General features: G+C 36.4%; 1 protein-coding gene across 5 annotated transcripts in view; it reads right to left on the reverse strand.

The window, feature by feature from the left end:
- Positions 1 to 518: 518 nt before the first annotated feature.
- The window catches only part of SPATS2L (spermatogenesis associated serine rich 2 like), a 226332-nt gene continuing 201986 nt past the window's right edge, over positions 519 to 24864 (reverse strand). For 4 of the 5 annotated variants that reach the window (XM_031960227.1, XM_031960225.1, XM_031960228.1 and 1 more), the window contains exons 8-12: positions 15019 to 15077; positions 8509 to 8618; positions 6861 to 6963; positions 3001 to 3218; positions 1031 to 1426 (exon numbers count right to left, since the gene is read on the reverse strand). In XM_031960227.1, the coding sequence (XP_031816087.1) occupies positions 1031 to 1426; positions 3001 to 3218; positions 6861 to 6963; positions 8509 to 8618; positions 15019 to 15077 (886 nt within the window). Of the gene's footprint in view, positions 1427 to 3000; positions 3219 to 6860; positions 6964 to 8508; positions 8619 to 15018; positions 15078 to 24864 lie in introns of all 5 variants that reach the window. The other variant, XM_031960224.1, reaches the window with a different exon arrangement.

The raw sequence follows: 24864 nt of genomic DNA on the forward strand, positions 1-24864 counted from the left end.
GAACAAACATCTTGTGCTTAGCAAAGCAAGGGTACTGATGCTGTACTCAATGCAGGATGATTCTGCGAAGAGAAGAGCTGGTGAACTTGGAGTGCTAAAACACTTGTAGAACACCAGGAACTGAAAGCTAGCAATTGTGCAAGGGAGCTTCTGGTACATTGAAGCCTAACTGAAGCAGTATCACAAACAGCAGTCAGAGTTGGGGAATAATGAGAGGAAGGTCTAATTAAATGAACTTAATTAGGTTTGTTAAGACTACAGAAATCAATAAATCATTGAGCTTAGATCAGCTTCCCCTCTTCATACCTGATAGGGTGGCCAAGATAATACGCATAGATGATGTATTTCTATGTGTGAAGTTATCCTGGTATACTGAAAGAGGAGTTTATTTTGCAGAAACTAAGTGTACTTTCCCCAAACAATATCATATGTAACTGTGTGCTGTCTCAAATGATTAATAAGTTGCCAACAAAGCACAATGTATAGTGTATTCAATAAAAATTAAGCTCGAACTAAGAATATCCACATAAGACCCAAGCAAATGTCAAATGTAGCAATTTTAATAAAGCAATATATGTATATAATTTTTCAGAAAACACCAGATGTTCAATTCTACAAAAGCGCATATCATAGATCACTTTTGCCTGATCTTCAGGATTTGTTTTGCAACATTAACTTCTCTAAAAACAACCAACAGACTGATACAACTGCTACGACATAATAAAGTTGCTACTGGGCATTTGATCTTTAGTTTACATCTTGATTCGTCTAATGAATGAGTAAATACTGCTTGGCTAAAATGCAATGTCTTGATGAAAAGAAGCTTCAACGCATCAAGCAAAGCCATGAAAGGTATGAAGCAAGCTATAGCTGATTATTAGAATGGGTACAAATTATCAAGAGAAGATGTCTTGACGATATAGGATTTGCATACTCTGATCAACTCTCTTGGCAGCAATTAGATCAGCACCTTGGGCAGGGAACCAAAACTGGGTGAAAGCTGCTTTTCTCTTTTTTTAGGAATGATAGTTTAGGCCACCAAAGTCACAGCTGGCACAGAGAGAACTGCAGCATCTGCTGATACTTCAATTCTTGTGGGACAGAGATTACACTGAGTAACCCTAGCAACACTCCCACGGAAAGGCCTGGCCTCAGGGGTGTCTACTGTATGCTGCTTTCGCCTGGGCTTTTCTGAATGAGCCTGGTTTTCAGGGGCCTTGGTTGCCATGGGTGACTCTTGGTTTTTGGTGATGCCCTTATTTTTTGGCCGGAAGTTATTGTGCTGTTGTCTTCTATGATCATGTCTTGGATTGCCCTTTATGGGATAATCTGCTTCATTAATGTTGCCTTGTGACTTGGCAGCCCCATTCAGCCTGTTGTTATGATACTGTGGATTAAATCTTCGTCTCTGGTTTGAAGGGCCATTCTACCAAGAAGGAAAACAATTAGCTGTTAGACAGTTTTGACTTTGTATTAGCTTTAAGACTGCAGGGAAAAACCCAAACCAGAAATATTATTAGTCATTATGTCTCTTAAGTCAACACATGTTTCTCTCCCACCCCCAGAAGAATATGACAGCTTACAAAATTTTGGATCTCAAAGAATAAAACTTTTAGCTGTATTTAAAGCACAAATCAGACATTCAAATAAAGATTTGCATCAATTGAAATTAATAAATGAAATGTTCCAGGTCAATATGCTGGTTTAAAACTTGTAAAAGGATTTAAGAAAAAAAGGAACTGTTTTCAGTGTTAATAAGAATTCTGTAATTCTAGGTGCACTAAAAAGTCAATTTAGCAGAAGTAAGAGAGATACAGTGTTATGCAGCTATAAGAAGGCTTCTTTTGACTGAACTTGATTAACATCAATATTAAACTACATTTAATATTCTGTGAAAATAAGAGACACATCTTTTAAGGATGCATTAGAGGAACAGTAGGAAAGTTAAGAAAACAGCCCCTTGGAACCAGTATTTAAGGATTCTATGTTGTGTTGGAAAGGTATAGGAAGGGGGTGACCATTTGCTTATATATTGAAAAAGTAATCATAAGAACAGCTCATGCTGTTTTAATATGTGATCCTCCTTGAAAATTCATATCCAAGAAAAGGAAAAATGGATATGGCTTAGCTATAAACCAGACATAAATGATACAGTAAAATAAAATAAGGTGCATGTAGTCCTAGTTTCAATTCCATTCTGTATTTGCACAAGCCACTTTCATCTATGAAAAAGTTATTGGAAATAAAATTATGGTGGTAGGTGGCATAGTAGATAGAGCACCAGCCCTAAAGTCAGAAGGACCGGAGTTCAAATTTGCCCTCAGACACTTAACACTTCCTAGTTGTGTGACCCTGGGCAAGTCACTTAACCTCAATCGCCTCAGCAAAAACAACAACAAAAAAAGTGGTAACGGGGAATTAATTAAAATAGATTTGAATGGATTCTTTGCTAATAGTTTTTTTTCCAACTCTAAGCAGATTTTCTCTGCTCACCATCACTCTTTGTTAAAACACATGTAAAGTTAGAACTTTTGAATATAGGAAATCCCAGAAAATTCTCATGATGGTAACCAAAAGCATGAAACTTCAAGGAGACGGGAATAATGGGAATTGGTCATATTACTTAAAGGGTGAGTTAAAGAGGCAGGGAGAGATAGAATTTAGTGTTTTAACAGTCTCTTCTCCCCCTACAACTAGAAAAAAATGAGCTAGTCCCCTGGATATTAGGTAAATGACTAGATGATACTAGACTTGCAGTCCCTCATGACCTTGATAGAGCAATAGTAGAGTGCTAGACCTAATGTTTGGAAGAGCCGAGTTCAAATCTGACCTCAGATACATTCTGGCCATGTGACTCTCAGTCACTTAACCTTGTGTGCCTCAGTTTCCTTCTCTGTGAAGTGAGCTGGAGAAGGAGATGGCAAACCATTCCAGGATCTTTGCCAAGAAGAGCCAGACATGACTGAGCACCGCCCCTGACCTTGACTAGATTTGCCTTACCTGTTTAGTAGCTGGTATGACTTGGGGAGAGGTTTCATTGGTATTTGGAAGATTACTTGGCATTTTAGTGATAGCTGCTTTGTTGTCAGAGGTCTTATGATTTGGTGGTTTTCGGTTATAGGTGTTCTGTTTTCCAGATGTGGTGGTGTGTGAAGTCACCACAGGCAGGAGAGAGCTACAGGGTGTTCTTGAGGAATAATTGTTTTTTGGATGTGAAACTGAAAAACGACAACAACAACAACAACACATAACATTGTGTTAGAGGGTATGAAATTAACATTGGTACCTCAATAAATCACCACTCGATTATTTATTTTCTTTGCTTATTTTGTAGATGAGGAAACTTGTCAGTTGATGGGCTCATTTTCAACCTTCAATACCCCTTCCCTTTCTAGATGCTAAGGTTCAGACTGATCAGTATTTCTGAAATGTTTTATATTTATTAATGCTGGGTTATCTGGCACTTTATTAAAGAGAATCCCTTTTTTATGTACTTCTCACAATAAAGCTTCTGACCAGTAACCACAGGTGATTCCAAAGGTCACTTAAGTAGAAGAGAAACTAAGCTGGTACACTCTTTGGAGTTAAGTTGCTAGACAACTAATACTTGTAGTTCCTGTTGTTTTTCCAAAATGTAACTTTTCTGACAAATGATGACTTTTATTATAGGTCCTGGAAAAGAGAGCAAGAAAAGCAGGACTTGGCAGCTAGGTGGCACAGTGGATAGAGCACCAGCCCTAACGTCAGGAGGGCCTGAGTTCAAATCTGTTCTGATACCACTTAGCACATCCTAGCTGTGTGATCCTGGGCAACTCACTTAAATCCAATTGCCTCAAGGGAAAAAAAAAGAAAAAGAAAAGAAAAGCAGGACTTTACAATTCAGAATTCACTCGAGTTTTATTAACTATGCTGGATATTTTCTACTAGACCCTAAGACACCAGCTTTCTCTTTCATTCTTAGAAGAGAGCTCTTCTCTTGACTTCAATGAGGAATGGCAATGACTTAGGACTTTCCCATGGGATTGATAATCACCAGTTTGGATTGAATCCTGGTCATGGGCTGCGCTAATTATTCCATTCCATGTTGGTTACTTTTCTTTGCTTCCTTCTAAAACTGGCATTTCTTAGCGGTCCGTGTCATGTGCAACGTAAGAGCTTTACAATCCCACTGTTAGTCTGCTATTGCTGGGCTTTTTCTCATTAGTTCTGAGGAAAGAAAGGAACAATCCACTGAGGGCTGCTTCTTTCTTGTCTTGACTACTTGGCAAAGGTATGTATCTCCCCGCTAGATGGCACTGGAATGAAGACCATCCCTCAGGCAGAGCTGTGAATCATCTCAGGAGATTCAGAAGGCTGAAGACACAGTCACTGAGCATTCACTTTGTTTTTGTCCAGAAAGCCCAGGCAGAAACTATGACAAGGCAGTCAGGCTTTCTATTAGACATTATACTCTTTGCTCTCTCTTTCAAGAAAAAAAAAGCCAGGAAGAGAATGGAGAGGGCTGGGCAGATTTCTTCCGAAAGAAATTGAGAACGTAAAGAAAAGATAACCTCTTGAAGGTGCGATCAATTCTGTTATCCAAGTTTAAATCTACTTGTTTGTAGATCTTCCAGGCCACTGGCTTTCCCTTTTCCCTCCTTCTGCTCTTTGATCTATTGTATTGTTCATTCCCCACTTCCAACTGGAGAGTGGCTTGAAATTGGGAAAGTAGTGTATGAAGTTTGACTGTTAGGTTAAGTTAAAGATTTAATGAGGGATAAAATAGGCTAATTATCTGAAATGAAGTCTTTGGGCTATTTTTTATTAAGTCTTTATTTACAACCATGAAGTTGTACTTTGGCTTTGACCAAAGAAAAGAGTAGACTCTAAGCTCAAGGACACACTGAACAGATAGCAGCTGGAACACTTTAAAACACAAGTGACTATTATAAGATTTATTAGGAAGGCTAATGTAGAATCACAGCTGTTTTAACTCAGAAGAATAGTTTAGCTATTATCTACCATTGTGCCCTTCTAAAGCAGGTATCATGAACCCTTTTGGCAATCTGGCTTCAGAAACCTCAGAACTCTTGCTTAGAATAATCGAAATGTAGAAAATAAAATACATAAGATTTAAAGGATAGATTTAAATAAGTTATCAAAATACATGGATGTGTTTTTATATATTGTTTATACATATATATGTTTATAAATGTATATATGTATGTATATATATATATGATAGTATATATGTATTATACATATATGCACATATACATACATATGAAGCAGGTTCACAGACCCCAGGTCAAGATCCCCTGCTATGTAGGTAGTTCTTCCTTACTCCTGCTATATTACAGGATCAGCTTTTCTTGATTATACATTTTAAAAATCTTTTATATCATTTCTAGCACACAAATCATTGTTGGTAACATGGTAACTCTATATAAACTGACCATGTTTTTTTCTCTATTGTCTATTGGATCAGCTGCAGTTCAGTTCTGGACACTGTGGTAATCCATTTTTGGTAGCCATTTAGTATCACCAGGTTAAGTGTTTGTGCTTAAAAGACTGTGTGTGAGTATGTGTGTGTGTACACATGCGCAGCTAAAATCCTCAAAGTGATAATTTCCAAAATGCAGTCCAGCTAGCTTTCTTCATGTTATTCAATTATGGGCCTAACTCATCTATCTTCAGTAATTTACAGATATTTCCAGATGGAGTAACTCCTCGAACTACTTATCTAACTGCATGATGTGATTTGGGCAACACATATTTTTCTTCCACTTAATTTCTCCTATGTGCTTTATCAGGCTGATTCCTTCTGAGTATTTGTAGAAAGTCCCAATAAGTATTCTGGGGCTTAAAACAGTCAGCACATTATAAGTTAATAATAGGAGCATCTAAAGGACCTTACCAATTATAGAGTATCTTCTTTTCTATTTGGTGTTTGTGCAGGATATTCTCTTTGACAGCTACACAAGTTTTTGACCTATTTTATGCCTCACTTGATATTCAGAAACAGAGGCCTGTTGAACAGTTATGTGTGTTGTTATATCTATCAAGACATATTGTAGGTGTGTAATATATGCACGGGAGACACCTTGTGAAAGAAAGGATTAGTTGTATACTCTAGTGAACAGATATAAAAATCTACAAACAATAAATCCATTCAGATCTTGTATTATATTATATATATGTATGTATGTAAGTATATATGTATATGTCAATCCAGTGACTGAAGATGTAGCATGCAATGGGAAACCAAAACCTTCTCTTTTCCCTTTTCATATAGTCATCAACATGTATGTAGAACATTCTTATACAGATTGAATTCACAAGGGTGAGAAAATAGACACAACACTTAGTAGTTGCTAACGTCTTTTCAGTCACCTTTTTGGGGGCAACAGTCCATGATTTTTCCTCCCTTTTGTGGGAATTTAAAAAACTGATCCCTTCAGGAATGATTTCTTCTGTAAGTACATGATCAACCTGATGGTCCAGCAGCTGCTCCTCCTGACTTCATCTTCTTCTATGTAATTTTTACTTTATCATTTAATACCATGTATGTTAGGGATGTTTGAGACCAAATGTGATTGTGGGTTTCATTTACCTTAAGAGACTCCTATAGAAATACTCTTAAATCTATTCTACTTTGCATTTAGAGGATGGTCTGAATTAAATGAGTACTTAGAATGTAAGTTTCTTTATACATAGATAATCAAATGCAAATATTCCCTACCACCAACTACAATTTGATAAAAGGATGATTAAAATACTGATCTATGTTTTAGAGTTGGTACAAAGAGGACTGTGCATATTATAGATAACTGAAAATCCCAAAGTGTGTTCACAGAACTCATAAAGTGTGCAAGACTCACTTTCTCCACAGAGCATGATTTGGGTCTTTAGCTGTTCGATGTCACAGGAGAACCTGGCAGATCTTCCTAGTTCTTCATCATATTTGCGTTCACTGACAAAGTGCTTAACAGAAGGACAATTAGACATTAAGGTAAAAAAAAAAAAAAAAAAGTTAGTGGAAATATTCTTCAGTGTCTCTAAATACAGGAATAGTCAAGTCATCAATGATTAATCAGCTCTAACTCATTTGTAATAAAATGCCACAGAAACATTAGTTTTGAATTTCCTTGAGCTTGGTCCGGGTTCCCTGTCCCATGCCCCAACTTTATTCCTAATGCTTTCAGTTCCTTCTTGACTCCTGGTCCCTAACTAGCATTTTATGATGTTCTATCCACAGCTGAGATCAGCTGATCCTATGGGATTACTACCCATTCTAGGAGAACCTGCATTTTAATTAGGAACTTTGGAAGTTCTGAAAGCTTTCTGCACTCTGTGGGATGACTCTAACAGAAGACTTTCAAGAATTTTTACAGGCTCTAGGTGATATGTTTTTGGTGATGTTCTCTGCCTGATGCTCCCCCCAAATGACCTTATGTCAATAGGTCCTGACTCTCCTATTCATAAGGCCATACCCACCCAAAGAAGGAGGAAGAAAACTGTTACCTTCTTATTCCTCTCAGAGTCTCCTCTCAAACTAGGATTATGATAAACTAAGCAGAGATGAGCTCTTCTGAAGATGGCAACTCATCTGCCTTGCTTGAGCTTATTCCAATCCTGTACTCCTTCAGTCACTCTAGAAGACTACTCTGGAGATTTTTTGCATGGAGAGGGGGGAAGCATAAGCAGAGGTAAGGTAGAGAGGAGGATCATAGATTTAGGACTATATGGGACCTCAGTTCATTTGATTCCGTCATTTTAAAGATGACAACATTAAGATGTACACAAATTAGATTATTTGGTCAAAGTTGCCGAGTCAGAGCTGGGATTTAAACTTGAATCTGAGATTTGAACAACATTGACTCCAGGATGTTTAGACTATTTTCCTATTTTAAGAAAATATTCTGGACATGGGGCTGGGTAATGTATTAATAATTTATTTATAGGATAAACATGAATATACTAGAATTGCACATGTTTAGCACACAATGGACTGCTTGCTTTCTAGGGGATGGGTTGGGGAAAGAGAAGAAATCTGGAACACAAAGTTTTGCAAGGATGAATGTTTTGCGTATATTTTGAAAATAAAAAGCTATTAAAAAAAAAAAAAAACCCAAACCCTTCTACACCAATCCTTGCTCTGTTTAAACATCTGAATTTAAAATTCTCAGTCATAAAAAGTTCTGTTTCTGTTTCTGTCAGAATCTCTTTTGCCACAATAACACACACAGAGACACACACATACCCCTCTACTAGCCCACTTCCTCTGGTCATGTTCTCAGTAAATATAACAAAAAGTTTATTCCTTCTCCTTTATGATAATAAATCCTTCCAGACTTTCTTATACTTAAATACTGTTATTTAGTGACTTTTACCCCTCTCTAGTCTTCCATTTCAACCTAGCATATTATGTCAGATCCTTAGAAGAAAAACACTATATGAGTACAAAACAAAAATAATGGTGATCTTATCTCAGGCTCAGCATTCAGGCTTTGACATTTCACAACTTACCTTAATTTCTGCCCGGAGTTCAGCCAGCTGCGCCTCAGCCATCTGACTGGATAGATCAGTAAGTCTCTTTAATTCTTCAGCTTTTTTCTGACGAGCAGTCAGAATTTCCACTGCCAAAGAAGGAAAAATAATATATTAAGGATAGAAATTTAAACATCAAAGGACACATTTTAAAATCAATTTTCCTTTTTTATATTGACTTTTGAATACATAGTCATACTGTTTTCTGATCTGGTCACTGAAGCTGGTTCCCTATGCAAACTATTATTGATTACTATCTAAACTTCCCTATGTTTTAATCTCACAAACTATTCCTCCTCCTCCTCTTCTTCCTAATTAACAATTTCCCTCCCTACCTTTTTACCTTCTCCATTTTCTATCAAAAATTCAAAAAGGCATTTCACCTAATCTTTTCTGAAGATCTCAAATTTCAAATGAGAAAACAAACATTTTAAAAAAGAGAAACAAATATCTTAAAATAGAGATTGTGAAAAATTGCAAACTGTTTAAAAGCAACTTTAAATTCCATGTAAATCTAGATCACTGTGTGATGCATAGGAATTCATTGTGAAGAAGAAAATATTGTGTTCTATATTCTGAAAAATACCTAGAAAATATCTGGTATTCATGCTACTTATTAAATAAATGAAACATCAAATAATAAAATAGAATTGATTGATGGGTATATTCTATATTTCATCAATCCAGATTCACTTAGGACAATTAACTGCTATTTGAGTCACACACCCATATTTGACGTGATACCAAGTACTTTGAGGGAGCTAAAAGATTCCCAGATGCCTCTGCTGATGATATGCTTCCATTCCACAAAAGGAGTCAAGTTCCAAATCTAAGCATTTCATGTCTGTATTGTAAATGTCCCAGAAGGCACATTTGCTAGAGTAAGTCAATGCCAACTTGAACTGGAATGGTCCAAGAAGAGTATTCTTCAGCATCTGCACATGTGGAGAAGACACTAGGGAGTTCTTAGCCTTTATATTTTCATGCATCTGTCAGCTAAATTCCAGATCCAAATAGACTTAGTAGCCCACAGGCATTTCATATGAATTGTGACAGTTCCTAAAATATATTAGAGCCCATAAAACAGTGAATAAAAACACATACTGTAAGACTGCATTTTCAATATTATCTTTTAACAAACTCTTATATCTCATTTAAGTTCTACAATCACTGGGCCCCTTTCAATTAGACAAACACTATCATAAGAAAATATATAAATGAGAATGTATGTACAGTCAATCATTTTAAATTCTTAGGTTCACCCCTAGGACTACAGGATCAAATAACATAATATCTGATTGTAAGAGTGCTTAAAATAGAAACTATCAAAAAGAGGTATTTAAATGCTTGCATGAAACAAAGAAAAGAATGAATAAGGAGTTAAAATGCCTTATAAACCCATATGCCATATCATTAAGCTGTGACAGACATATCTTTTCATAAAACTTAACAGTGATAGTGATGTTGTGATATTAATAAAATAATCAAACCATAAATCATGTAGCCCAATTGAATGTCGTCGGGCTGCTAAATTCCTTTTTGATTACTTACCCTCCCTCCCCTGATTTACCAAAGCATATATCCAAGGAGGGATTGATCTGTGCTGTACAGCCTCTCAGAATATGTAGAAACCTGCTAAAATATTCAATTTTTTTTGGTACTTTTCCCTTTGTTTATGGGGATGATAAGAGTGGGGGTGATGGTAGTGGTAAACATTTATATGAAAGATGTGAGAAAGGATGATGTTTTGGGTGATTGGGTTATTACCAGGATGGAATTAGAGGAAAGTGATAGTTATTTTTGGGTGGGGTATTTTGTTGTTTTTAACCAAAGTGATCACTTGAAAGTTCTTGAGATTAGTGACTCTAGAAAACAATTTGGAATTAGGCTAAAAAAGATCTTTTTTCTAAAATGCCCCAATTCCTTTTACTCAGAGGTCAAAGCAATGATTATACATGTATCTCAAAAAGAACTTAAATGGAAAGAAAGGTTTACATGTGTATATATCTATGTGCACATATGCATATGTATTCATAGCAGTACTTTTTTCTTTTTTTTTTGCTGAGGCAATTGGGTTAAGTGACTTGCCCAAGGGTTACACAGCCAGGAAATGTTAAGTGTCTAAGACCAAATTTGAACTCGGGTCCTCTTTCAAAAAAGAAGCCAGAAGAATGCTCAATATAGAGAATCATTGTGGTACAGTGGATAGATAGGCACCTACTGATAAAAATCATTAACCACTCAGTCATTGACCTCCCTGCACCCTCTAACATTTCTGCCTGATGAAATTTTGGATTTGGGAGTCTGTCTAGTTATCCAAATCCTAACAGGCCTATTTCTCGCCATACACTTCAGGGCTGGTGCTCAATAGCAGCACTTTTATGGTGGAAAAGAACTAGGGACAAAATAGATGCCCATAAATTGATACATAAATGTCATGGGGTATTACTGAGTCATGAGAGAAGAGGGATTTGAAGTACAGTATTCAGAGAAACATGGAGGAGGGCAGGCGGGAGGTAATATGAACTGATTGATACAGGAAGGGTAAACAATTATTTACATCAACTACAACTATTTAAGTGGAGTGAAGAGCATTAAGTCAAAGGACTTGGGTTCAAATCCTGATGATAACATTTACTAGGTCTGTCATCTTTGACAAATTTCATTTTCTTATGCCAGTTTCCTAAGGTCTATGAAATGAGAGGATCAGAGAGGTAATATGAACTGATTGATACAGGAAGGGTAAACAATTATTTACATCAACTACAACTATTTAAGTGGAGTGAAGAGCATTAAGTCAAAGGACTTGGGTTCAAATCCTGATGATAACATTTACTAGGTCTGTCATCTTTGACAAATTTCATTTTCTTATGCCAGTTTCCTAAGGTCTATGAAATGAGAGGATCAGATAGGTGGCCTCTAATTTCTCTTCAGCTCTAAACCTACAATCCTATGGACAAATGAATGCCATGTATTTATAAAAATCAGACTTGGTTGACGAAAACATTGAGAAAATCCAGCTCCCTTTTTCTTTTGTAGAGGTGAAGGACTAAGGAAGACTTTGTGAAAGACAGAAAATTACATACATTTTAAGAATTTTGCTGAACTACTTCTCCCCTCCCCCTATCTTTCTCTTCTTTGTTACAAGGAATAATTCACTATGCAGTGACTGGAAATAAAAATAAATATAAAAACAAAAGCTATCAATACAAATTTTAAATTTTAAAAAGAAAAGTGTCTGGGATCCAAAATTTTCTTGCCAATTCAACTTGAAAAATGTAGGATTGGAAGTCCAGAGATCCAGAAGGCATATTGTCAAATAATAGTCGTTGAAGCAATTTTTTGCGAAATAAAAAGAATATTAAGATTAACTGAGGGGTTCTTTTTTTCAGAACCACAGAAGAGGAAAGAGATGGTCCTGAATATTCAAGATGAAACGAGGTATACTGCTAGAATAATAAAAACATAAAGTATTATCTGTAAAGCACATCAGAGTGTCTAGTCCACCCTCCTCACTTTCCAGATGAGGAAACTGAGACCTAGAGAAATTAAAACAGCTCATTCAGGGTCATGAAGCTTGATTTACAAGTGAAACATTCTTAATCCAAGCATTGTCAGTTCCCAAAGAGAACTAGTAATGCCTTCTGACTTTTTTTTAAATATGTGATTTTAGGGTAACTGACAATTAGATATCATTGCTCTTTTTTTTGAGGCAGTTTAGCATTCACAACAATGACAGTCAAAAACCAAAGACTCCATACAAAAGCACGTGAATGGGCCCCAAAATAAGATTGCAGGTGCAGAGTTTCCAGCCAATTCCTTCCACTCTCAAGTTAATGTAAATGTGCATGTAAATGAAGACATGAAGACATGCATCAGCAAGTCTTTGGAAGCATTTTACATATATTCTACATTAACATTTCAAAGATAGTCATTATGAAAAAGCCTTAAAACTTCAGATCTAAAGCAGTACTTCTTTTGGAGCCAGTATTATCACCTCAAAGACATCAGTCAAAGATTCAGGACTGAATCTGAGTTTCATTTGATCATGTCAGTATAAATAGAATTATAAGGAAGTTTTGAAACTATCATTTTCTCCCCAGAAATATGAAAGAGAAGAACTATTGAATGAGAAACCTTATATATCACTGTATTTAAGACCTGATATATTAATATTACATTATTATCTATATTTTTTAAAAGTATCTAGAATGCTGAAATGTATTTTCTCTGTTGGATAAAGTCCTTTAGAATTTTAGGAATACATTGGAATACAAGAATCATAGACTTCAAGAGATGAAAATTCATTTAGAAATCATTGAGTTCAACTTCCTTATGTTATAGATGAGAAAATAGGTCCAGAAAAGTTAAATTATTGTCCATAGTCATATAACTAGTCAATTTCAGAATTGGGACATGAATTGAGTATTTCCTTTTCTCAGTACTGTATTTGTTCCAATATACCACCTTCACTTCCACCTCTTAAAATCCCTAGTTAATTTTAAAACAATTCAAATACCACCTTTTATATGAAGCCTTTTCTTATCTCCCAAAGTGCTTGTATATCCCCCAATTCTGTGCCTGAAATTTACTTTGTTTATATTTATGTGGCGCTCTTGTTTTCTTTGATAGTGTACACTTTTTTTAGATCAAAGGCTTTTCTGTTTTTTTTTTTCTTTTTATGATTAGTGTCTAGTATTGTATGATGTGTATTAAAAGGCAGTTAATGCTTGTTGTTTATAAAATGAACCACACATTGAGTCAGGATTTCTTATAAAGATAAATTATTTTAAATCTCTTTTAGGGAAGTTAATTACCAGAAATACTAGAGAAACTTCGTTATGATATTTCGTGAGTTGAGATTTTCTCTTTTTTCTACCTACATTCAATATATTGAGAATGACTCCCCTTTAAAGGGTATTTTGCTTCTTCTTCTTCTTCTTCTTTTTTTTTTTTTGCAGGCATTTCTTCATTTATTTATTTGTATCAATGCCTTGGCACATGGTAGGTTTTATTATTTGTTGGTTGAGTGGATGATACTGATAAAAGTTTTAGGGAAAGGAAGAGGGGAAGAAAGATTTTGGAATCAGGAACCTAGTTAAGTTAGCAGAAGCTAAAGACTCACACTATTTTTATGATCAAAAACAAGTCACTTAAGCTCTCTATGCCCCAGGCAACTTTCTAAGGCAATAAATTGCTTATCTGCATGAGCAGAAAGTTTCCATGGGATAAAACTTTTGACTTCAAAAAAGAAGCCAGAAGAATGCTCAATATATAGAATCAGTGTGGTACAGTGGATAAAGAATTTAGCCTGAAGTCAGTAAAATGTGGGTTCAGCTCTTACATCTGGTAATCTGGTATTTATTTACTATGTGACTCTGAGCAAAATCCCTTCTCTATGTGTCCCAGACAACTTCCTAAAAATGGCAAAATGGTGTAATGGAAAGCATATTAGGTCACATTTCACTTCTGACAATTACTACCTAAGCAATCTTAAGCTAGTGACTTAATTTCTTTGGACCTCAGTTTCATCATCTGAAAAATGAGGGGATGGACTCTAAGGTTCCTTCCACCTCTGATTCTCAGATCCTATGATTAAGGATTTTATAGAAGAATCATGATGGAATTTCCACACCAGTATTTGTTTTCTCTTCTCTGCATATAGGCTCAACACTATGCTAGGTACTGTGTGGGAAGATACAATCTTTTTCCTGAAGAAGCAGAGGAAACAAGATGCACAAAACAACTGGAGAACAATTTGAAGATAATATCCAGGCGATTTCAAGATATTGTCTATTCACTCCATATGCAGGAGTGAAGCAGGAATTCGGAAAAAGGGAAAGATCAATTTGATGTTCTGTTACATGCATGGAGGATGGATTCAGTTGATATAACTGCTTCAATTATGTGAGAATGGACTGTGTTCACAGTCCCAAACTATTCTAGGAGAGAAATACTCTTCAGAAATCCTTCAAACATCAATACTTTTTGGCTTCTGGTATGATTGCATGGGGAAGAAAAGAAAGTCAGAATAGAACCCGAGGGCTTTTTTTTTTTCCCCTGTGAGAAAATGATGTGATATTGCCCTAGCATTGTGATGAGAAAGCATTGCCAGAGACTATATACAGTGAAATCCACTGTTACCACTCTTTCTGAAAGGTTATGAAAGTGACGAGGAAAACAAGCCAAGGTTGAGAAATGCAAAAAACTGTGCTCATCCACTTTTACTGAAGAAAGATGATGTTCCATGAAAATGCAACCATGTCATAACTACAGAGGCAGTGAAACCATGCTAACACGCCTCTACACTTGCTGGGGTGTGTCATCAGAACTGATGAAGAAAAAACATTTACAATTCTATTGGCACTTTCTCATGATCTGCCACACTGCTTTGTTTGGAGTAAGAAGGACCACTGTAATTCAATCTAGAAATTCCCCATCTGCCTTCCTAACCCAAAAGTCTACATTAGGCACTCATCCATTACTTACTTGCTTCTTCTTTAACTTTATCCATTTCTGCCATTAATGAAACTTCTTTGTCAATGATGCTGAAAGAAAAAGACAAATCAGTAATGAAAGACTGACCAAACGTTTTTCATCAGCTACTGTTGTCAGGCATTGTACTTGGTCCTGGGATCAAAAAGGGAAAATTCCATGCCCTCAAGAAGCTTATGTTACTCTGAGGGAAAGAAACAATTTGATGAACAATGAGTGAAAGAGAAATATGTTTTTAAAGAAAATTAAGGATTAACAAAAAAACTACTACAAATGCTTGTGTTAGGTTATCACGCTATTTATTTTACTTGCTCCAATGAAAGAAGGTAAGCTCTAAATGATATTTTATCAATACCACCAGAACTTAATTCAATAGGAATCACATACTATATACATAAGGCATTGTGTGTTAAGGGTTGAAGATACAAAGATGAATAATTGCACCCATTGAAAATCTGGTTTTTATTAAAAATACAACTGACACCTTGGTATCTGGCTTCCAGATCATCTAAGTCAGTTAGGGAATCCTCAACTTTCTTCAAGTTGCAGCCTTCTACGGTCTGATTAGGTGATATTTCATTTTTCTGAGACAAGTGCTACATGACCTATTTACTTTTGAAAATTAAAGTCAATTGAAATTAATTTTCTCTTGAGAATTTTGCAGAGCTCATTGCAGTAATTGATGCCTCTGTGGGATATCACAAAATCATGGCTGGGAATCATTGAGAATGATAACTGATTGATAGGGAAAACTAAACATGAACCACCTGGAGAATGAAGACATCTGTAGGGGCTTTGCAGCAAGTGACTTGGAAATGGTGTTTTGGAAGCTATTTCCACTTAAGAGTCCTAGAATTAATATGAATTGTGATGAATTCTCCTGGAAAGCTGTTAAAAGCTAGTCAGATACCTTGCATGACAACTATAGGATGTTATCAGAAATATAGCACAGCTTAATGTAAAAACATGATGGACTAGATACAATCATTGCTGTGACTGAAAGAATATGGAGAACAATGTTAACATTAACATGTTAATACTATGCTTATCTATCTCACAAGAAAACACTGACTCTATCCATTTTAGATATACATGATTGCCGTGAGATAGTCATATCTAAGATTGCCTAGTTATTAATAATATTTATTCATTTGATGATGATGATGATGAAAATGACAAAAGTACAGTGGCAAGAGATCTGGTTTTGCATTACATCTGAGCTCTGCCACTTACTTTCTGATGGTTTGGGGAATATATTAAACTTCTCTGATTCTGTTTCCTCATCTGTAAAATGAAGAGATTGGACTGGATGCTTTCTAAGTTCCATTCTAGCTTTAGAACTATTGTCCTAAGATCCTAGTAACAATATTTATATATCATTTTAAAGTCTGTAATGCATTTTGGATATACTTTCTACTGGAGTATCATACCTAACCTGTGAAGTAGTTACAAAAGGTATTATTATTTTTACTTTACATATGAGGGACCTGAGGCTGAGAGAATTAGCCATGCTAAGAATTAGCAGCTAAGAAGTGTCAGAGGTATGATTTAAATTTGGATCTTCACAAATATAATGTGAACCCTCTGAAGGCAGGATACTTTCATTTTTTTTTTTTTTATTTCCAATACCAGGGCAATTCCTGATGCACAGAGCTTAATAAACTCTTGTACATTGATACTTGACTCCAAAATGGGCAATCTACTTCCTACCCGCACAGAGTCTCTTGATAGTATTGCAAATCATGTTATAGTTGATGATGTGATATGTGACCCACTGCCTGTCATCAATAGAGTACAAGATGGCATTAGTTAGGGAAGTGTTGATATGTTTTATGCACACTTGAGGAAGCAAATGAAGTCATGGAACTTGGTGTTAAATTACACTTTTCCAGTCCTCTGGAAAATTCAACAGACCTTGAACAGTTTTAAAAGTTTTTGCAATCCAAGAGCTGTACATAGAGATAACTCTGTTTTCAAAGCTCTTGGGTAAGAAGGTATGATTTTGCTGAGTCAGTGGAGAGCTAGGAACTGATAAGCCCTAAAAAGATGAGCCTATAGCAAAGAAACCTTATAGCATCAGACTGAAGAGTTTCATTAGCAATATAGAACTGAAAGCTGTCACTGAATTTCACTATCTAAGCAGAATACTATCCAATTATAGGCCTGTACTCATTCTCCTCCCCCCCCCCCCCACACTCCTACTGGGTTTCCTCCCTACCCACTTTTCTTAATTCTTTTCAATCTTGGCTCCTGACTCCATCACCTGACTAAAAATCTCTCCAAGGTTACCAGTGATTCATTATTGTTCTGATCCTCTAAGTTCATAACCTCGCCATTATCTTTGACTCCTTAAACTTTCTCACCTCATTTATTCAATCAACTGCCAAATCTTGCTAATTCTACCTTCCTGATATTGCTCTCACCTGATCCCTTCTTTCTACTCCGAAAGCTAGTGTCTGACACCTCTTGCTTATGTGTGTAATAGCTTTCAGTTTGTCTCCTGGTCCCAAGTCTTTTCCTACTCCAGCTTACCCTCCATACTGCAACAAAGTGATTTTCATTAAACCTAGAGTGCCAGGCACTGTGCTAAGTGCCTCACAAACATCTCACTTTATCTTCACTACAACCTTGGGTTGTGTTATTTTTATTTGCATTTTATAGATGAAGAAACTGAGGAAAATGGATTAAGTGACTTGTCCAAGATCACACAGCTAGTAAATTTCTGAAACCAAAGTTGAATTCAGGTTTTCTTGACTATTTAATGAGTTTTATACAGCTTCATGAATCTGAAAGCCTGTCTCCTCTGTCTCAGGTTTCACAGCTACCTCTCATGTTTTCTTACCACCAAAATATAGGCTGGTTTTCTCTACAAGGTACATGAATTCCATCATCTAATTCTTTTAAATCCTTTAGCCAGAAATATTATTGCAGCTGTTTCTCAAAGCTTTGGGACTATTGGTCACATCTTCCATGGATGATATGAAAGCTATTCCTATTTCTTTATGCTTCCTGCTAACTGTAGGGTTTTATCCTCAACCACATGGCAATGAAAGAAGATGAGGAATTTATTTTTCTATGGATATAGAAATGATCATATAATTTGAAGCATTAACTTAACATTAAAAGATCTTCGAAGTTCAATAATGTTAAATATTCACCAACTATAGCACAAGGGTTCAAGATCAAAATACAAAGTTGATGATTTTGAGGGATATCCAATAACACATATTTTAATAAACAAAGCCTGTAGGGCTGATATATTGACTTTACTTTTCTGATGACTGCCCTTTTTACTTCCCAAACATAATCTTTAAAGTTTTATTTTGGTGCTGTAAAAAAAAAAGTGTTTATTACCAAAACAATAAGGCCTAAGGAAAAAAGGAATGCCATGCCATCTCTTCTGGGTCTTATATAGTTAAAACACTAGGAAAAGATCATTTTATAAAAATGGTTCTTTTTTTCTGGATAAGGATTTTTAAAAATCAATTGGGAGCTAGAAGAGAGCCCATCTAATCCTATGTCACATAAGATAATAGATCTGAAGTAGAAGGTGCTTTAGAATCATATAGTCCAACTTCCTCAAAGATGTGAAAATTGTGATCCAAGGAAATCAAATAATTTGCTTGGAATAACATAAGTTGTAAGTCATTTGAATCCAAGTCCTCTGCCTCCAGATCAGTGTTCTTTCCACTATACGATGCAGTCTGACTACTAAAGAGACACTTTGATGGAAAAAAAACAAACTCCCTCTGATGAAAGCCTTTAGCTACAACCTGAACATAATGGATACATATAATAAAACTGTGATGCACTAATAAGAATTGGTAATAGGTACTGGGTGGGCCCCCTGAAATCTGCTCTCCCAAAATATAAATGAGGATTGATTCCTTGAGACAGATGGACAATAAAGGTTACCAGTCTGAAGGACACATTACATTTATGGATTTGGGGTAGAGAAAGAGGAATTTAAAGGGGTGTTTAAAATAAAGAAGCACATCAACTACTATCTCCCTGTTAGAGCTAAACCAGGGCCACATTCTCTCCCAGATAGGTTTTTCTCAGGAAGTAGGTTTGTAGTGAGCGAAATTGTCTGAGATCATTCTGTCCCAAGCAATTTCATCAGTACCTTCCAGCGGAGAAAGTGACTTTTGTGTCAGCCTCCCTTAACTCATCACCTATCAAGTGGAAACAGAATGGGGAGATAATATCAGAAATCAGAAGGAAAACAGAAAGAAGGGGTGAGAATTGGCAGGGAGAAGAATCCAGGAAATGAAAGCACATCTCCTTCCCTGCAGTCACTGTACAGAATAAGAAAACGGGGAAGATAATAAGGGGGTGGGACTTCATGGGGAGAATGAATCCAAATGAATATAAATGCGGTTTTTGAGTCCTTCTGGCTCCCTCAAGTGGTATAAATCATTTAAATGAGTGAGAAGCTGCATAGTTAGGGTTCCCGGCATAAATAATTTCCATTTCCATCAGTGAAGACAACAGAGGTAATGAAAAAGCATTTTCCTTCACCTTGGGTCTTGCTCCTTATTATCACATTGAGATTAGGAGCTGTGCAAACACAGAGGAATGATGGTTTGATTTCTGACAGCTTTTGGTAAATGTATTTGTTCCTGTAAATGCATAAAAGTGAACCAGTGTGTGGCTATATAGTTTCCCTACTAGGGACCTACCTTGGATGAAGGCTGAGAGAGGATCCCCTCCTTAATTCCTGACATTGTCCCTACACCCTCCTTTTATCTTGACAGCTATCACTGGGAGACAGGAATGCAGCATGGCACATTAGTCAGTCTTGTGCAGACCTATGACATTGAATGTCTGACTCTGACCTGTAATTTCAGGGTGGACATCAAATATTAGTATGTATGACCAAGGGCTTTTTGATCCTCTTTTGCAGTATGATCAGTATGTCTACAATGCCAGGAATACTGAGGTTACTGTTCCAGTGGCTGTTCCTGTCCTTTACCCATTCGATTCCTTTTCTAAGACTGAAGATAGTAAAGAGCCCCTTTAAGAAGGCTATAAAAGTAATACAATTGGGAAGGAGCATCCCATTTCTCATATAGTCCAGGAAAATATCATGGTAGATATATTATTACTATTCTTCATTAGGAAGCTTAATTTAATTTCCCTGTTCTTCACTATTATCTCAAAGTTGCTGCCTCTTCCTATGGAGCCTGGTTCTTTTCCCACACAAGTTTTACCTTCCCTTTGATCTATTCTACACACAAAAAAATACTTAACCATTCTTTTGGGTAAAAGTTTTTACCCTGTCTTATTATACAACTAGGAATTACACAAGGGTCAAAAATAGAAAGAAAAGATAAACCTGTTTCCACCCTAGATGGAACACTTTTGTTGTACTGGTTTGATGGGAGGTATTGCTCCCAATTGGCTGAGAGAATGCTGACCATCATATTGCCTGCTTGTTTAACTAGTTTTAGAGATTCTCAGAAGAGACTTATTAAAGAAGGTTTTCCTAGGAGATGGGAGAGAAAGACACAAAGGCAGATTATAGTAGTCTGAGATGTGGAAATACATGGGAGCAACTCTGACATTTAAGAGTTTGAGAGACATAGTGTCTGGATAATTAATCATATATATTAATAAAGCTGACATTTTATTAATAAAAGAGGTCAGTGGCATTTTTGAATGCTAAAGACCCACAAGGAAGCTCACTCTTCAAAAAGTGGGTGTTCCAGAGGGCAGCAATTAATTCTGACTGGTTAACAAGTAATGGAAGAATGAATATTACAATGAAAAGTGTATACCCAGACCACTTCCAAATCCAAACAAAGGATCTACCTCCATGAAAACTTGCTTGAGTGAAACACAAAGTACATCTCCACCTTAGATTAAATTCCACGTAAGGTTGCAAAGAATCTGACCACAATTGAGGAGAAAATTAATTCAATCTTCAGAGATTGAGTTTAGAAAAAGTGAGAAGAACCATGGATCTCTCCAAATCATATATATATATATATATATATATATATATATATATATATATATATATATATATGTATATATTTCCCCCCCCCAAGACAATTGGGGCTAAGTGACTTGCCCAGTGTCATACAACTAGAAAGTATTAAGGGTCTGTGGCCAGATTTGAACTCAGGTCCTCCTGACTTCAAGGCTGGTGCTCTATCCACTACACCAACTACCTGCCCCCAAATCATTAGTTGTTAATAATTTCTCTTGCAGTCCTTTGCTTGAGTGGAAGTTACACTTATAGACAAGTGGGCCTTGTACCCTTCTTGTTCTTCCTCTTTGTTGGACTGATCGATCCTCTTGCTACCTTCTGCCAGCTCCCTCTCCATCCTGCAATTTCCTATTTTTTCTTCTAGGTTTTATTGTTAAGAGTCAATTGGTCTGATTCTGTCTAGGTTGGATATCACACAAAGTTTTAGGTTTTTAGTTAGTAAAGATGGTTTCTGAAAACTGTCGATATCTTAATCCTGTTAGGATATGCACTGATAATAACTCCGGCCATGGTCATTTTAGGCTTGCGATAGTCACTTTTTTTTTAACCCCACTTCCCTCAGATGAGACTCATCTTATCCTAGATTTCCTGTACATGGATCAGTGTGGGGAAGTGGGGAAGAGAAGCCTGTTCTAACTCTCTGGCTCCTTGGATAAGAATAATCCTTCCTAATATGTCCTTAAGATTTTTCCTCATTGTTGCACCAGGTTAATTAACAGTGGTAATTCCCAACTCTACCTTCCTACAGGTTTCAGAGTTCTGACAGTTCATCAGAATGGCTAGTTCTTATTGGTGAAACAGCATTTCTAAGTGACTGCCTTAGATGGGTAACTAGAGGCTGTTTTATATTATGGAATTTAGGCCAACAATGCCTCTTTCCTTGAGCTTCAAAGACTTGGGCTGCTTCATGTTTAAAACTCTCTTTATTCAGATATTCAAACCCACATGCTTTCTATTAATTCCTTTTTTTAAAACTCATTGACAGAAATGAGATTACAGACACATTCTGATGTCAGTCAACAATGGATGCTTTTTACTGGCTCTTCTGCTTGTTCTCCTTCACACACCACCCCTACTTTGTTCTCAAATCACTGAATTCCTGAGCTTCTTTTGAGGAGTTCCATTCTAGATCTCGGGGGAGGGGGAGTGTATTTGGGACATAGAATAAACAACATCAAACAACTCTTCCCACTAATAAGGGTAGGGCCTGGCATCATAAGGGAGGTAGCAATTACCTAAATTACTTCAAATGTAGGACTGAGATAGTGTGGTAGTTTGTAAGTAGAAAAGTGGGTTCCAAGTGTAGGCTGCCTTAGAGACAAGTCCTGGAAGTAATAACAGGATAAAAGAACAAAGATGGCATTGACCGGGTTTACCTGAGAAGCCCAATGGTGAGTTGTACAGTGATATCTTTTTGTTGTTGTTGTTCCAAAAACAATTCACAAAACACTAGAAGGAAGATGAGTGAGCTGTGCTAGGAAATAGTTGAGTGGACTAGTGAGCATAGATAAGGAGGTACAAAGGGGAAAATAAAAAGATCTGTATTCATGAAAAAGATGGGAGAGAAACTCAGAAAGTTTGGTTTAACATTTCATGTTTTAGAATTTCATTAACTTTAGAAAGGAAGTTCATCTGTTGCTAGTATAGAAAATGCACTCTGTCTTTCTTTGGCAGGTAAATCATCCAACCAAAAATATGTCAAGGAGCTTAACTTTTGCAAGCACATTGGAAGACCCTGTGTGATCAAGTTCTTTTGGATTCATTCCAAAATATTCATCACCTTCAGGAACACTCTGGTGATATCAAAGCCATATTCAGTACAACCAGATACAATAAAAGCTTATAAACTGACCAAAAAGTCATTTTCGCAGGGACTCAATCTGTTGAATAGCATTTTTTCAGATCAAATAATGACACCAGAGAAGCATGTGTTAGTAATACTGCATGACTCAGCCACACAGATTAAAAGCTTCAGCTTCTTTCTCTTCCAAATACAAACCCTCACAGAAATGAAACACTTGGTGTACTATATAAGTGGGTTATAGCTATAAAAGGAATCAACTTGATTTTAGAGACTTGTCAGAAATAAAAAGCCAGAATTTAGAGTTCATAATTAAAGGGACTTGTGTCTGTATGCATATATATATATACACACACATATATATACATTGAAAGAGAAGAAGGAAAAACTAGGAAACTAATTACAATGTTAAGACAAAGGCAGAGAAAATGGGCTAGATGACATTACCTATCAGAGGCAGCTAAATGACATAGTGGGTAGAATATAGGATCCAGAGTTAGAAAGACTGAAATTTAAATGCAGCTTTAGACTTTTTTTTTTTCCTGAGAAAATTAGGGTTAAGCGATTTGGGATAAATGTCTGAGGCCAGATTTGAACAAATGTCTGAGGTCCTGTTGACTTCAGGGCTGGTGCTCTATCCAGTGTACTACCTAGCTGTTCCTAGCTTTAGACTCTTACTAGCTATGTGACTCTGGACAAGTCATTCTATCTCAGTTGACCCTGATTTCTTCATCTGTGAAATAGGGATAATAATAGTAACTACCTCTGATGGTCTCTGAAGTACTATATAAATGATAGCTGTTTTAAGTTGTAAAATTATGTGGGTTTAAAACTGATTCTTTTTTTTTTTTCAGTAAATACCTGCAAAGTTGCAGATAAAAACTAATTAGTTTCCTGAGCTCCAGGATATTCTAGGGGAGGGGGGAATTAGGAGAAATATGTACACATTAAAGTAAATGAAAAATTATAATAAGTAGACATAATTTCCAGTGAGGATGGCATTAGTAGTGGGGATAATCAGGACTTATGTATGAGTTGGCACTCGAGATGAGCATAAGAGGGAGCCAGAAACTCTGTGAGGCAGAGAGATGAGCACAACTGAATGTTATTAACCAAGTAATTTGTTAGTGTTGACCTGGAATGTGGAAGGAGATCTCCATTGTGGAAGCTCTTTGGGGGCAGGAAGGAGTTTTTACTTTTTTGAGTTCTTATATCCTCTGCACATCTCTCAATTCTTTGCACAGAGTAGGCACTTAGGTGTTTGTTGAATTGGTTGCCTTAGTAGTGATTTGTGCTTGATCCTAGACTGTTCAAAATTTTAAAAATTAAAGATTTGGATGAATACATAGATCAAATATGACATCCTGGATATGTTTCTTACAAAGATGAAGATAGAAAGCTGAGAAAATATGAACATGTGGGTAAATAGAATCAAGGTCTCATTTTATCTTAGAATGATGAAATAAATCTCCTAAGATATAATAGGAACAGATACCAATTCCTCCACTGGAGTATATTTTTAAAAAGTCAATCCTCACAGGTACAGTCTGAAGGAGGCTTGACCACAGGGCAATTTCTACTACAAAATTGGGGGGTTTCACTGAACCTCAAACTTAATATGAACAGTCAGACAAAGAAGCCTGAAAAGCAAGTAAAGCTTTGTTGTTGAGTTGTTTCAGTCATATCTTCATGATTCTGTTTGGGGGGGTTTCTTGTCAGAGACATTGGACTGATTTGCCATTTCCTTCTCCAGCTCATTTTACAGATGAGGAAACTGAGGCAAACAGGATTAAGTGACTTGCCCGGTGTTCTACAGCTGATAAGTGTCTAAAGTCAGATTTGAACTTGGGAAGATGTCTTATTGACTCCAGGCATTCTATCCACTGTGCTTCCTCACTCTTTGGACAAGCTGAGGCTGCATTAACTGAAGCCTGGTGTTCAGAATGAGGGAGAGTCCTTCTGAACCCTGCCCTGCAGGTCCCTTCACAGCTAAGCTCTACTGTGTTCAGCTCTGGGTGGCTCAGTTTAGAAAGGACCTTGATCA

This window comes from Sarcophilus harrisii, chromosome 3 (genome assembly GCF_902635505.1).
Source record: "Sarcophilus harrisii chromosome 3, mSarHar1.11, whole genome shotgun sequence".
NCBI lineage: Eukaryota > Metazoa > Chordata > Mammalia > Dasyuromorphia > Dasyuridae > Sarcophilus > Sarcophilus harrisii.